Source organism: Micropterus salmoides, unplaced genomic scaffold (assembly GCF_014851395.1).
Source record: "Micropterus salmoides isolate LMB-PRFRI ecotype aquatic unplaced genomic scaffold, ASM1485139v1 Ms_hic_scaffold_18, whole genome shotgun sequence".
NCBI classification, from domain to species: domain Eukaryota; kingdom Metazoa; phylum Chordata; class Actinopteri; order Centrarchiformes; family Centrarchidae; genus Micropterus; species Micropterus salmoides.
Window position 1 is genome coordinate 16178391 of NW_024040928.1, and position 13298 is coordinate 16191688.

The 13298-nt window shown below is 41.7% G+C and overlaps 1 protein-coding gene across 1 annotated transcript in view; it reads right to left on the reverse strand.

Annotated features, from left to right (window-relative positions):
- sash1a (SAM and SH3 domain containing 1a) overlaps positions 1 to 13298 on the reverse strand; it is a 163595-nt gene that overhangs the window by 35410 nt on the left and 114887 nt on the right. The window contains 1 exon segment of the mRNA XM_038726241.1: positions 7167 to 7295. Within this exon segment, the coding sequence (XP_038582169.1) occupies positions 7167 to 7295 (129 nt within the window).

Sequence of the window (13298 nt, forward strand, 5' to 3'; positions counted from 1 at the left end):
GCCAGTTTATTTATTTGTCTGTTACAGTCATCAAACAGACAGAGGCACAGGTCTGGATGTTTCTTTAGAAAGTAAATCAAGTCAGAAGAGCTCTGAAAACAATTTGTCCATCCTAGGGAATATGTGATTCCCATAAGTCAGAGAGCAGGTACCTGACTAAGGTCACAAAATCTTAATCTACCAGACCTACAGAGGTACAGGTTTTGGTCTCATTACATTGCCAGGTTGTGCATAAGAAAAATCTGGGAAGGACCTGAATGCCTTTTTCTTACAGAGACAGAGCTTATGTGAGAGAAAGAACACCACATCTATCCCTTAAAAAAGCACAGCTTTGGCAGTCAGCTCTGTTTGAACTGCACGGTGCATAATAATGTGGGTATACTCCAAAAAACCCACATAAAGAAGGAACAAGGTGTGTGCTCTCATGCATTCACAAACGCCACTTCACAAAGGTCATGGCAGATTGGTTTTGCTATCAGATCCTCTTTGGTGGCTCCTCCGGACTGCAGTGACAGGAGAGATATGCCAGTCTCGCCAATGGATAACTACAGGCACCAAACCAACTGGTTGTAAAACAAACAAAAAAACAACACACAGCCACATCGTCAGCCTGGCAAACACACCACACATGGACACAAAAAATATGCAGCCAGACACAGGCCCTGAGCCAAATACATGCCACCACAGACATAAACCTATATAAACACCCAAACCAAGGAGCACCTACACAAACACACACACAGACACATACACTCAGCTCGCCTCCACTTCCTCAGACAGAGCTCCTAAGAGACAGAACCACAAAGCAGCTCTCTGTTCATCCTACTCCTCCTCAGCTTTCCTTCACTCCCTGTCTGTGCGTGCCATCTCTGACATGGATGAAGGGGGTGGTGAGAGGGCAAAAAGATCAGGGGAAGATCAGCGACAAACAAACAAAACCTACATCCTGTTTGCCTTTCACTGCAGATCTGTGAGATGAATTGGTCACAGTGTAGGATGTGGAGAGAAAATCTGCATAAAAGCTTCCCAAGGTAAACCTGGACTTCTGTCAGACTTGTGCACAGCTTACAGAAAAGCAAAAGTGAACAGTGAAGAAGTCGCCAGCGTAACTGAAACAGTTTCTGAAAGAGAACAAAAAACTGATGCACTTTTGAGGGGGTTTCTGTATGCGTGTGCAAGACTTCGATCTCACAACACACCCCCAGAGGGGGTATGCTATCCTTTACATGAACTTACCAGCATCAGCTTGAAATACTGCCCTACTTGCCCTGAAATATGCGTGTCAATGTGCATGCCTTTTTCCCTCCAGATGTCCATAGGGTAAGCTTTGTGCACAATTCACTCAGTGTGTATGTATGTGCAAGTGTGATGTGAATGCAAGACTCTGATTACTTAGGCGTGACTCAATTGAGTTAAAATACGAGAGAGCGAGAGAGAAAGCAGTTAAGGGAGCATATGAGGGAGAGCCTCGACTAATAAAGACTGCTCTGTCTGCAGACAGGGAAGCATCTGAAACGACTGAACCCCACCACATCTAAAAAGGTCCTGTAAAGTGACTGTAATTCCAAGCACCACATTGCTTTCCTTCATAAACCCGGAAACTACAGCTAGCTGCAGGACTTTGCTGCAGGACAAGACAAGGACAGGGTATAAATACAGATGAGTGTGAAATAGCAGCAGTTTAGTAGAAACATGACTGCAAAGCCCACCACAGTGGCGTTACTGCCAACCTCAGAGGCAAATGTAGGCGGATATGCAGCAAAACTAGAGAGACCAGGTGGCTTAGTGGAGGTACGCCAACTGGCATGGTTGGGAGAATCTGGGCGGGCGAACAAGAGGTTGCTAGGTAGGACTGCGCATGTGGAGAGACAGGCACCAACTGGACAGCTTGTTGGAAGAATCAAAAAGACGTTACTGGTGGGACCGGTATGATACCATCGAAGACTGCAGGACTGGCTCATTTAGAAGATCTCATAGGAAGAGAGACACACACACACACACACAACTGCTTAATGGCTAAATTAATTTGTGAGAAACAAAAAACCTTTAGCGCACTCAGTAACACCTCTGCAAGTTTGCTTTCCAGAAGGCTTGAGAGAGTGTGCATGTGTGTGTACGTGCATACTTGCAGCATAGGCTTGCGTGCTTCTTCAGTGTAGGGCATTCCTAAGCCCTGTGGATCATCACTGTTTTGGTATTTCAAGACAAATACCAAAGTTATTACAAATTCCAATGACAGAGTCACAATCTCAACGCGGACAAATAATTCATACAATAAAATTACAAATATACCACTTGCTTTCCACAAGGGTTATGCCAATAATGGAGCTATGCCAACATCATTTGAAAGTAATCTTACGACAACAAAGGCTGCTGTTTGAGCATGTTCAGTTGCCACGTTTCTAAGCAAAAGCCTGGAGGTAGGAAGGACAAACAAGCAGCAGAATTCATGACAGTTTGTCTTTCTTCTACGCTGTAGTTTTAACCCAGCTGAACTGACCCACTTTGAACATACTTCATGCAGGCATTAGCACACTAACCGCTGTTCCTCACCTCATGGCAAAACAAAACACAAGTCTGTACTTGAGTCTTGACCTCCAAATGTCAAGCTACTCAGCTACAAAACCATTACAGAGCATTCCTGAGGCTATCAAATCAATCTGACAACAGCTGAGGCGTTTGTGTCAAAAGCGTTCAATTATGAAGTTAACAGTGAGACAGTGAGATTTTGACCAAAGCATTTCAGGATTTAATCATCAAGACCTCCTTATTTGTCTGCAACTTTCAAAATATTAAAATATTACCACATATACTGCTGCAATGTCCCATTATGGTTTACAGAGATGTGTTAAAAGGTTCACCAGACAACTACAAATTCCAAAATGATCCCGCTTGATTTATATTTGATGTGCTTCTTCTGTTCCATCGCTGTGGTTTGGAAAACTTTCTAATATCTAGTTTGATGTTTTCCTCCAGTGGCTATAAAAAATTATCCACCCAACCTTATCCACCCAACCAACCAGTCTCTGCACGCCTACGGGATCCCTCTTGTAGCTTCTATGTCAATGTTTTTGCATGTTTTCACCTTCAGTAGCAACTACAGTGTTGAAGTAAAGATCTGATTAATAGCCTAAATTTTCACATAATTATCTACAATATAGATCAAATTTATTTGAAGACTTAAAATCACTCAGGATGAAACAAAAAAGCCAGCAATATCTATACCTCCTAGCCCACCTCTAAAAGAAAAAAGAAAAGTACATTATCTAGAAAAAAAAGCAATCCTACAAACCTCCGTAGAACCAAAAAGGACGATGAAAAAACTTCTAATCTCTGTAATTAAAGTATGGAAATGAAATGATATGTAAGTAAACACAGTCTTATTTGCATATAAGATAGGACACCCTGTTATTTCCAATGGACTGAATCATTCTTGAGGTTTTTGTTATTTGATAAATAGATGTAAGAGACAAGACAGATTATATACTTAATTATACAAATTAAATCGACAGCAATTACACAAGCAATTATCCAAAATATAGGCCTGCTAAAAGGATGGATCTTAAATGTATAGGTGAATTACATCTATAATTATCTACCGTTTGTGATTTTGGTATTTAAGTATTTCCGATATAATAAATGCAAAAGATATATGAAATAACAGTAAGCTCTCTAAATATCACTCACTCTGCAGTTAAATCTTTACTTTCACCCTTTGGCCTGACCTTTAAGTGACTTGTCTCTTGAAAAAACATTATGTTTAAGTTGCTGGACTCCAAGCTCTATTAAAAGGAGACCTATTATGCTTTTCCATATTTTATAACTTATCTAAAATGTTGGATGTTCATGTTAAACATGTCCAAAGCTTCAAATAATGAGATTATGTATTTAAAAGAAATCCCTGTGAGCAAAAACCTCAGATTTCCTCCTGTTGTGAACGCTCTGTTGTGAACTGCTTTTTCAACCAACGGCTCCGTTCTACGACATCATTCCATATATGTCATTTGCTTCATCAAGCTAGGCACAGCAACGCTCGGTCAGTCTGTACCACTCAGTGACAACAAGCTTAGTAACATGCCTCAGGTCTTGGCCAATCAGAAGACAGTGGGCTTTGAGAGGGGGAGCCTTAAAGAGACATAATCAGCTTGTTTCAGACAGAGGCTGAAATGAAGGCCTACATGAAGAGCCAGTATAAGACAGAAAATAATTTTTTTGAACTTTGAATCATGCAAAGCTGCCATTCAGGAGTCAGAGAATGGTTCCTATTAATTCCACCAATTTCCTGCATCACCAAATCAGCACGCCAGTGAAAGCCATCCTAGTACTCACTGAAGCCGTCCATGGTAGCTCTAATCCATAGGTCACATTCCCAAACGGGGATGTTTGTTTAACCCCTTTTGTCCCGCTACTCATAAAACTAACATGAAGATGTAGAGGAACAATCCAGCAGAGACCAGTCAGGAAGTGGGTACATCTCAGAGAGCCTCCATCATCAGCTCCTAAATAGGAGAGCTCCACATTTTACCACAACAGACAGCCAACTGAGAGGCCCCATAAGAACTGGCAGACACATTGTGCAAGTGAAAACAAACACAACTGTTAAGCTCCACACATTTTTGTAAAAATGTTAGTGTTACAAGAAATGATTTCGCAAAAAAAAAAAGAGCCAAAATGCCCCAAAAGAAACCAAAAGGTTCCTATTAAAAAAATTCCATACTGTTGCTGAAATAAGAGTCAACTCGAGAATACTTTGGAGAACAGAAACCTAAATAAGAGGGCTTCTTCTTTCTCTTTGGTGACACCATGCTGACCACAGCTAAACTGTAGACACTGGGGCTTTCTTGTGGGAATTTTATAAATGCAAATTGGCAAATGTGTCGTTAGTAGAAAAATTAACATACACAGACTTTGATTCAGACAGTCATCATTTGTTGGCACCATGCTTGACCTTGTCCAGCAGCTCCTTTATCTTGACTTCTGCCTCCTCATGTATTTTGAATGTGAAAACCACAGACGGTCAAAGCTAAGGTGACCTTTGCCCCATAAGTCGCATACCTCCTGACCATAGTGGATTTGGAGTGGCTGTGTTACCTTGGTCCAAAAACGTTACAGTGGAGAGACGTGAGATTTGTCAAAAATAGAAAAGAACTGACCTATAAATTTGGTGTCGAGAGAAAAAGAAAGACAATGACAGGAGAGGAAGTGGTTCTTGTGCAGACATGATTGCATCACTCATCATCCTGTAACCTTTACATGAGGCAGGTCTTTCCCCAAAGGCCAAGTCCCCTAGGAGTGCCCCTTTCTAAATGCATCCCCATTAACATGGCTCATTGTGACCTTCTCTAACCATCCCCTATTGGTCCTAAGGGAGGTGCACTTCACAAGATATAATAGTCATTTAACTACTTTCTTTGTGACTGGGTGTCCATTCCGCCTGTCCTTATCCCAGTCCTCTCGTGTGTTACTTTCAAAATGTATTTCGCTTTTTTGCTCTTGTTTTACAGATCATCCAAAGATCCATGTTAGAAGTACTGTATTGAAACAATATTACAATATAAGAGGAGGAATTTTGCCCTAACCTACTCTTACCCTTGGTATCTTGGTATAGAAAAGGCTGATCTAGACTTGAATATTCCGCAAACCAAGAAAAGGATTGCACTGAAATGCAAGGCAAAGTTCAATCCATATAGCGTGGGTTGATACTGCGCTTTTGAGATCTCTCAATAAGGTGTTGTCTGACCCATATTCATTCCTTCATGTTTTTCTCTCCTATATTTTGGTGCCAAACTTTGCAGTTGAGTAGCAGGGCAGCTGCAGGCTCTCACATTTCCCTTCATTCCCCTCATCCTCCTCTGTTCTTCTTCCTCTGTTCACATCCTTATCCTCCTCCTGTGCTTGGCTTCAGGCTCTGGGCCCAGTCAGCTCTTTTTCTCTCTTCTTACGCATGGGCTGCAAAGTCTGCCTTGATTGCTTCCTCTCCCCCTGTTTTATCCCCTCAGGATGAAACCTTCCGAAACTATACAGTGTCCAGAGGTTATCCACATTACCCTGCGAAACTCACCTGATGGAAAACTATAGAGAATGGCCACACAGAGAGAACACGTAACCAATGATCAGATGCTAAATGCAACTAAGCATCTCCTCAAAGCTGTGAGAACATCATGTCTGCCTAAAGTCATTAAAACAGAAGAGTGCAATAAATCAAATATCCATCTAAGCCATACCTGTCAGCCCAACCAAAACCACATGGCTGGGTGCCTTCAAGCAAAAGGGGTCTCCTATTAAGCTGGAAAACCAGTAATGACGGACAAAAATATATGAGCAGAGACAATTTGGACAGGGGATAAATAAGAAAAGCCGAGGTAACATAATATCAGTAACAGCTAAATCTGTGGGGGGAGAACTGAATCATTATTTTGTCAGGCAGTACAATTATATGTGTGACACCTAAATGGCTCATTACACTATTTGTTTTTTTTAAGCACATCTATATTGTAGAGTAGCAGCCAGCCTACATCAGAAAAACAACAACAAAGTGGCTATTTTTCACATCTATTTGTTTTGGAAATTGAGCACAAATGATAAGGGTTCAAACCAATTAAATTCACCATGAATAAGTCATAGGCCAATTATGAAGTTAGCATAACACTCAACACTTTTTTGTGGACCTACTGGGTAGTGTGCTGCACAAAGCTAGGCCCTGTAACAGCACCAGCAGCATTCCTTCATACATTTGTGTGCAGCTTGGCAACCAAAGGGGTGCCCCACTACCCTACATCCTTGTGAAAAGGACCCCCAAACACCCCCCACATGGACCTCCAGAACACCACTGCATTCACATCCAGAAAAGGCATACCGCCTTTGGGGAAAGTCTCAACCTTTAGAACACATTCATGTGCGTTCTGTTGCCGTTGATCCTTGCCAGGTTGTTGGCTAACATTGTGGAAATTACACTCAGTGAAGCTGAGACCATTCTGAAAGGGGGATTTTAGGGTCATTATTAAAGGATTTGCTAAAAAAAAAAAATCATTTGTCCAAAGTCATTTTAAGGCATGTAAACTGAGTAGAGAGTGAGAAATGTTGTGGCTGACAGCTGTTTTTGCTCAAACAATGTTGCTAAGCAAGTTTTTTCCCCTTCGTTTATAGGTGTTTAAGTTTGCGTTTACCATGTCAAGCTCTTGGGAGACTCGTCTTTTGCGCAGCTCTTCCATGCGGTCGCTGACGTCACTGAAGCAGGTGTTGTAGTACTCCGAGTACTCCTGGGCAAGGTCATCTATGTTGCCCAGAGAACCATCCTGGACAGAGGAAGAGAGGGAATGGTTTAGCCAGGGAACTATAACAGCCTGACAAAGAAAAGCTGATAATCTAATTCTACAGGGGTAAGGGGTGGGGGTTATCATAAAAACTCCATTTGGAGAATTTGTTATTGTAACAGCAAAACTAGCAACACAAAAGAAAAACTGTTTCTGTTAAATCTTTTTCTGAACTCCATTTTTCATTAATTTGCATATACAGTAAATACAACATCCCACCAGTGCCTCAGGAAAGGAAAAAGCCTGATCAAGCTAGTACACTGTGTAACAAACATGCCCTTCCATCTTCTCCAGTTACCAGCTTTATAAAACCACTGTCACATACACTTACAATTAGTGGTGTATAAAAGGTACCTACAGGCATGCATTTGGGTAAACCCGGCATGGCTTAAGGGTGGCACAGGGATACAAACGTAATCACTCACACACCACCATTTCCAACACTGCCTCACAGGTTTAATGTGTTAACTGAATATTTTGTTTGTTCGACAGAAGATGGGAACAAAATTTAAGAATTTGTATATGGGTGGTTCCGCTAGTTTAAAAGCTGGTGCAACTACAGCAAACCAGTAAAACACACATGTACAGAGTAGTGTTGTTTTTTCTGTTCACCAGTCTACTCACACACTCCATACAAACAGAAAAACCTAAAAATATCAAGTCCCATTCAGTGAGTGTCTTTGGCCAGCCATGATTTGATCCTGGGTTTTGTCTTTATCGAGGCTCATATCAAGGGTGCCCTTTACCTCATCAGACGTTCACAAAACTCCAAACCAAACTCTTCCGCTTAGCTGTAGTTTAGATCAGCACAGTTCCTGTCTTTGTGTGGAAGACATGGTGTTTAGGATTGAGGGAGGAAGCAGTGCTCCAAACAGTAAAGACCTTACATAATGGAATGCTCTTTGGATATAATGTTCTGTAAGTTCATTTTAGAAATGTTAATAGTGTAGCAGGTTCAAAACTTGGGTTCTATGAAAAGAAGTCAAACTGTCAACACAGGGGCCTGTATCATAAAGAAAGATTATAAAGTTAGCTGGGATCAGTTACTTTTACATTAGTCCACATTTCAGGTTTCAAATATAGACTGATGTGAAAACAAATCATCTGTGCTGTAGTTAATGCAGTTATCCAGCTAACTAGTCATGACCAGAAAAAAGAAATCTGAAAACTTTGCTTAGCTAAGCCCCTTATAATTTTTGCAGGACATAGAGCAATCTCTTTTGTACAATGTGAGAGTCCAACTCTCATCTCTTGCCTTGGTAAAAATGTAGGCCATTCTGGTAATGATGGCCAACTGTTGAATATTCATCAGTGTTGATCTAATCTGTGCCAGGCAGACAGCTAGCATTGAGTCACTGTTCAGGGTCCGAACAGTCTCTCTCAGTCTCTGTCTTTCTCAACCGGACTCCCTATTAGGGTGCCAGGCCACAAATGAATGGATCACTGTGAGTGTGAGTTGAGTGTGCCACACACATACATATACACACACAGGGGCATAGGGACCCTGTGGACACATATTAGCATGCACACACATGCATGCAAGAGATTTCAAAAACATTGGACCAAAACAAACTGAGACAGGCCAATAGTATACAACACAGCTCAGTGGAGTGAGTTATGAAAGAGAAGTTCCTGATTGTTAGTGATGTTGTGTTCAATGTACAAACAAATGTTCTGTCTCAAAAATCCAGTTTGGCTCGCTCTGATCTATCCTCCCACTCTCATTACTTGAGAAATCCTGTTTTGGCCAGACATAAGGTTCGAGATTCCCAGAGGGAGCACTCCTTGAGCCGACACTATGCTTTCCCCTTCATTCCTCACACTGACTGAAAGCACTCTCTCATTACAGAACCCCAGGAAATTTTAATCACCATTCACATGCCATGACTGTGCTTATCCTTTAGCCATATCCAGAAGATAAAAATGAACCCTGACCTGAGATTACACCAACTATTGCCATGGTGGCAGAATTAATTAATCAGCGCTGTCACTTTTCTGCCCCCCCCACTCCCACAGGAACAATGAATGTAAACCTCAGCTGTTGACAGGTAAAGCTGACGTTCTAAGACTGAGGAGTGTCTGTGACTGAATGCATCCACGTGTGTGGAAACACTCACGTGTGTGAGTAGATAACTGGGATTCCTCCCATTCACCAGTGGCAATTGCTCATGTGGGTCCAACACAGTTGACCTCCACCACCACCTTGTAAAGTGATACTGCATATGCTCAGTTATGTATATCCACTATGAGACAACACATGAAAACAAGTGAAAAAGAGAGCAAAATTCTTTGGGAGAATTGCGGCGGGTGAGAGAACGTGTTAAGAAAGGTAAATCAACTGTTAGATCGGCTGTGTGTGTATGTGTGTGTCTCAACAGATGAGTGAGCATTTAGTCCACATTTTAGAGATTATCTGTCAATGTGGGAGTGTAGGTGAGGAGATCTGACAGTGGTCCACACATCCAGTTTGGAAATGTAGGCAGGGGGCTGGGGGTGGAGGCTGGACAAGAGATGATTTGTGGGATACTGACTAGGGCAGCTGTGGGGTGAGAGGAGGATAAAACATCTGGAGTCTGGGAAGAAAAAAATCCACATGTATAAGAGAGATTCTATAGATGTGTATTAAAATCCCCCACAGCTTACCTGACCCGGAAAGCATACTGGTCTCTGTGTCACATAAAAAACCCTAAAACAATTCTCCCTCTAAAAATATCCTTTGAAATCAATTTAGAAATGGATTAACCAGAATAATAAAACACATCTTGATTCATGGAGGTATGTGAAATCGAAACTAATAGCATTTCAGCTGATGTAACTGCTTCTCCACCCTGGATGTGAGGGAGGCCAACTCCCAGTTTTGACTCGAACAATAGTCATACAAAAAAAACAACACCCAAGCAAAAATGTGCGAGTGAGTTTGTGTGTATTAACAGTAAAGAGTGTGCAAGTGTTATTTACTGTTCAAGCCCAAGATTTTTGCTCAATCAAGATGGCTACTCCCAATGTGCAGCTGCAATTTGTCAGACTTCAGTGAACAAAACCGTGTTGCATGTCATTTCTGTTCCAAAACTTTGCACAATTCAGAACAGGGAAAAGGTACTGAGAAATGTTATGGCACACTGCTGAAGAAGACACTTGTGAGAAGTGCTAGTCTGTGTAAAAGCCACAATCACAGTGAAATAGCGGCTGCCATGTCATTCCACCATAAAAACGCAAATTACTGGCATTGCACCACACTGGATAAATATTTCAGAAATGCATGATACGATTGCTACTGAGCCATTACCAAGTGATTTACACAGTATTGAGGAAAGATTGCTTTGGAGTGATGGAGATAGTTAGCATCCATGTCAGAATTCAGATATATAATAAATATAGTCCATCCTCTGAATCTCATGGCAATGGCATCCCTGGCATTCTTCCACAGAAGTTGTCTCTTCAGACATTCAGTCAGGTCATTATAAATCAGCCACTGTCACCATTAACACAGACCGGAGTCTGCTATTGCACCGAAATACAGCATAACATGTTCTATACATAAATTTTCTAAATAGTGTTGTTGGCTAGACATGTTCATTAAAAGTGATTGCTCTAATGTGTCTAGGGTTGGAGACCCGGTTCCAAAAGGACCCAGTTCACTGTTCATTTTTGTATTTCATAAATACTTTGTTGTTAGGTTGTTAGCTGTACTTTCTATTATTTCAGATAAACACATTGCCAAGAATGTGCAGTCCACAGCTGAAGTGACATTTTTTTTTTTTTTTCAAGACAGAACATCTGAACGACACACCACAAAACCAGTCTCCTGCAAAGTTATTAGAAAATTCCACAGCCAGCATGCAAGGCACTGATAACTTGGGTCTCCTTTCGTGCTTAGGAATCCCTGCCAAGGCGCACAACTAATCTTGCAATCAATTTACACTCAATTCCTGCTTTCCACATCATGTTAGATGTTGCAAAGTATCTCAAAGAAAGTGCTAATTTATAATAACCATAGAGAAAGACATTCTAAAAGGCTAAAAGGCGGCCTAACATGTTTGTTTCGGTCTATCCTTTGGGCTCACATTCCTGACAGCACCATCATAAAGGGGCTCACTTGTGTTGGGATTGAATGGCAGTGTACATGGTTTTAACTATTGTTACAGGATTGGCCTTGTGTCTACAGGAACAATGACAACAGTTAACAATAGAACCATGTATCTGATGTAATGCTAGAACGTCAGTAGTATGATCACTTTCACTTGCTATGCAACATTAAGACGGGTGCAGCAGGTTGGAATTGCTACTAACTGTCTTGTATTGTGCTGTATTGTACTAATGCTTTGTCAAGGACTGAACCAAGAGAACTGTCCACATTCATCCTGAGTCATCATCTTAAACCCAACCTGCGAGAGATCGCCTGTCCAACACACAAATCATCATCAAAGTAATAGCAAGTAATCTATCCTTTACTCCACCCAGTTCCCCCAGCTCCACCAACACCAACCATTTGACCATCCCCATTTTTTTCCTGGACTGGTACAGTAGTGTCACTGTGCTGCCAACTGATGATAGAAAACAGACCAGAAGGAGAATGAAATGAAGTCACATGTGAGAAATGTGGGAAAAGATAAGGGAGGACAGGTGGATGAAAAGAAAGCGCAGCTCATGTGTCATACTGCATCATCCAACTACAAAAATGTTGGATCTACTGTAGTGGGGAATTCCGCAAAACACAGCAAGTAGAAGGCTGACTAAAAGATGTAGTGTTGGCCTTGGGAGCCAATGGGGGAAGACTGTCGAGGAAGGTGAGGCCAGGGGGCATAGCCCACCCTGTTAGAGGGCTTCCTGAGGATATCCGTGGCTTCAGGAGAACAGTGCTTTGCCATCCCAGGAGAGGAAACCTGCCAGATCTCTATGTGACCTCAATAATGAGACCAGTCAGGGAGGGGGAGCAAAGCAGGAGTGAGCTGAGTCGGACTGGGAAACAAAAGACAAAATTAGGATATGATAGACTGTGTTAGAACATTATTGGCAAAGATATAAAGTGGCCTAGCAACCATGATTTGGCGGAAAAGGACTGAACCATATGCTGCCACTCTGTATGAAGTGCTATGTGGAAGGAAGCACATTGGGACCAAATCATCTAACCATATGCTTCCCAGACACAATCAATAATGGTTTGTGTCTCGAGAGCAGTATCCAATCCTTAGGTTCAAAAATGGAGAAATGGACAAACTCCCACCCACGCTGTTTGAAACACCACAAAACTCTCTTCCAACAGAGACAGATTCCCTGCAGGCAAGTAAAATATTTTCACAAGGTCTTGGCTCAAGATGACCTTTCAAGCAAAAACGAGATGAGAGGTTTCTTTCAAAAGGAGCAAAGAGGGATAAATGGATGACTTTCAGCTGTCCGGGTTTGTAATCAAATCATCTAGACTACTGAATTGCACAATTAAAAGCTTGCCCTTATGTCTTAAAATCTGCGTTGTCTCTCCTCTAGATTGCATTGAGAAATACTGCAGCTATTCCAGATAAACCTGAACCCTACAGACTCATAGAACATTTGCCAAAAGGAGGTGCAGTGGAGAGGAACTGGAATGGATTGTTACAGAGATCTTAAAGGCTGTCCAGATGCACACCTCAAAAAACATCACACACACTACTGAGACAGAATTCTCCGCTTCCAGTCAGGCAGTTTTAATGGGGCTCATTTAACATTTCCTAAAGAGCGTTCAGCTCTGAGGAAAAACCCTCATGTCTCCAGAAGTGAGGTGGGACTAGAAGCAAAACCCCATTAGACATCTGTAAATCCAAGAGCTTAGAAGAGCTACAGCTCCTGCCCCATACCATCCTAAACTGCCTTTGACTCTTAATTAGCTCAAGGACTATTTACTCGGCTTCAACCACAAATAAATGACTGGCTTACTTAGGTATTCTTACTAAAACACATTCCACAACATGTTGCAGTGTATGGCTAACCTCAAAGACAGGGCGTATCCAA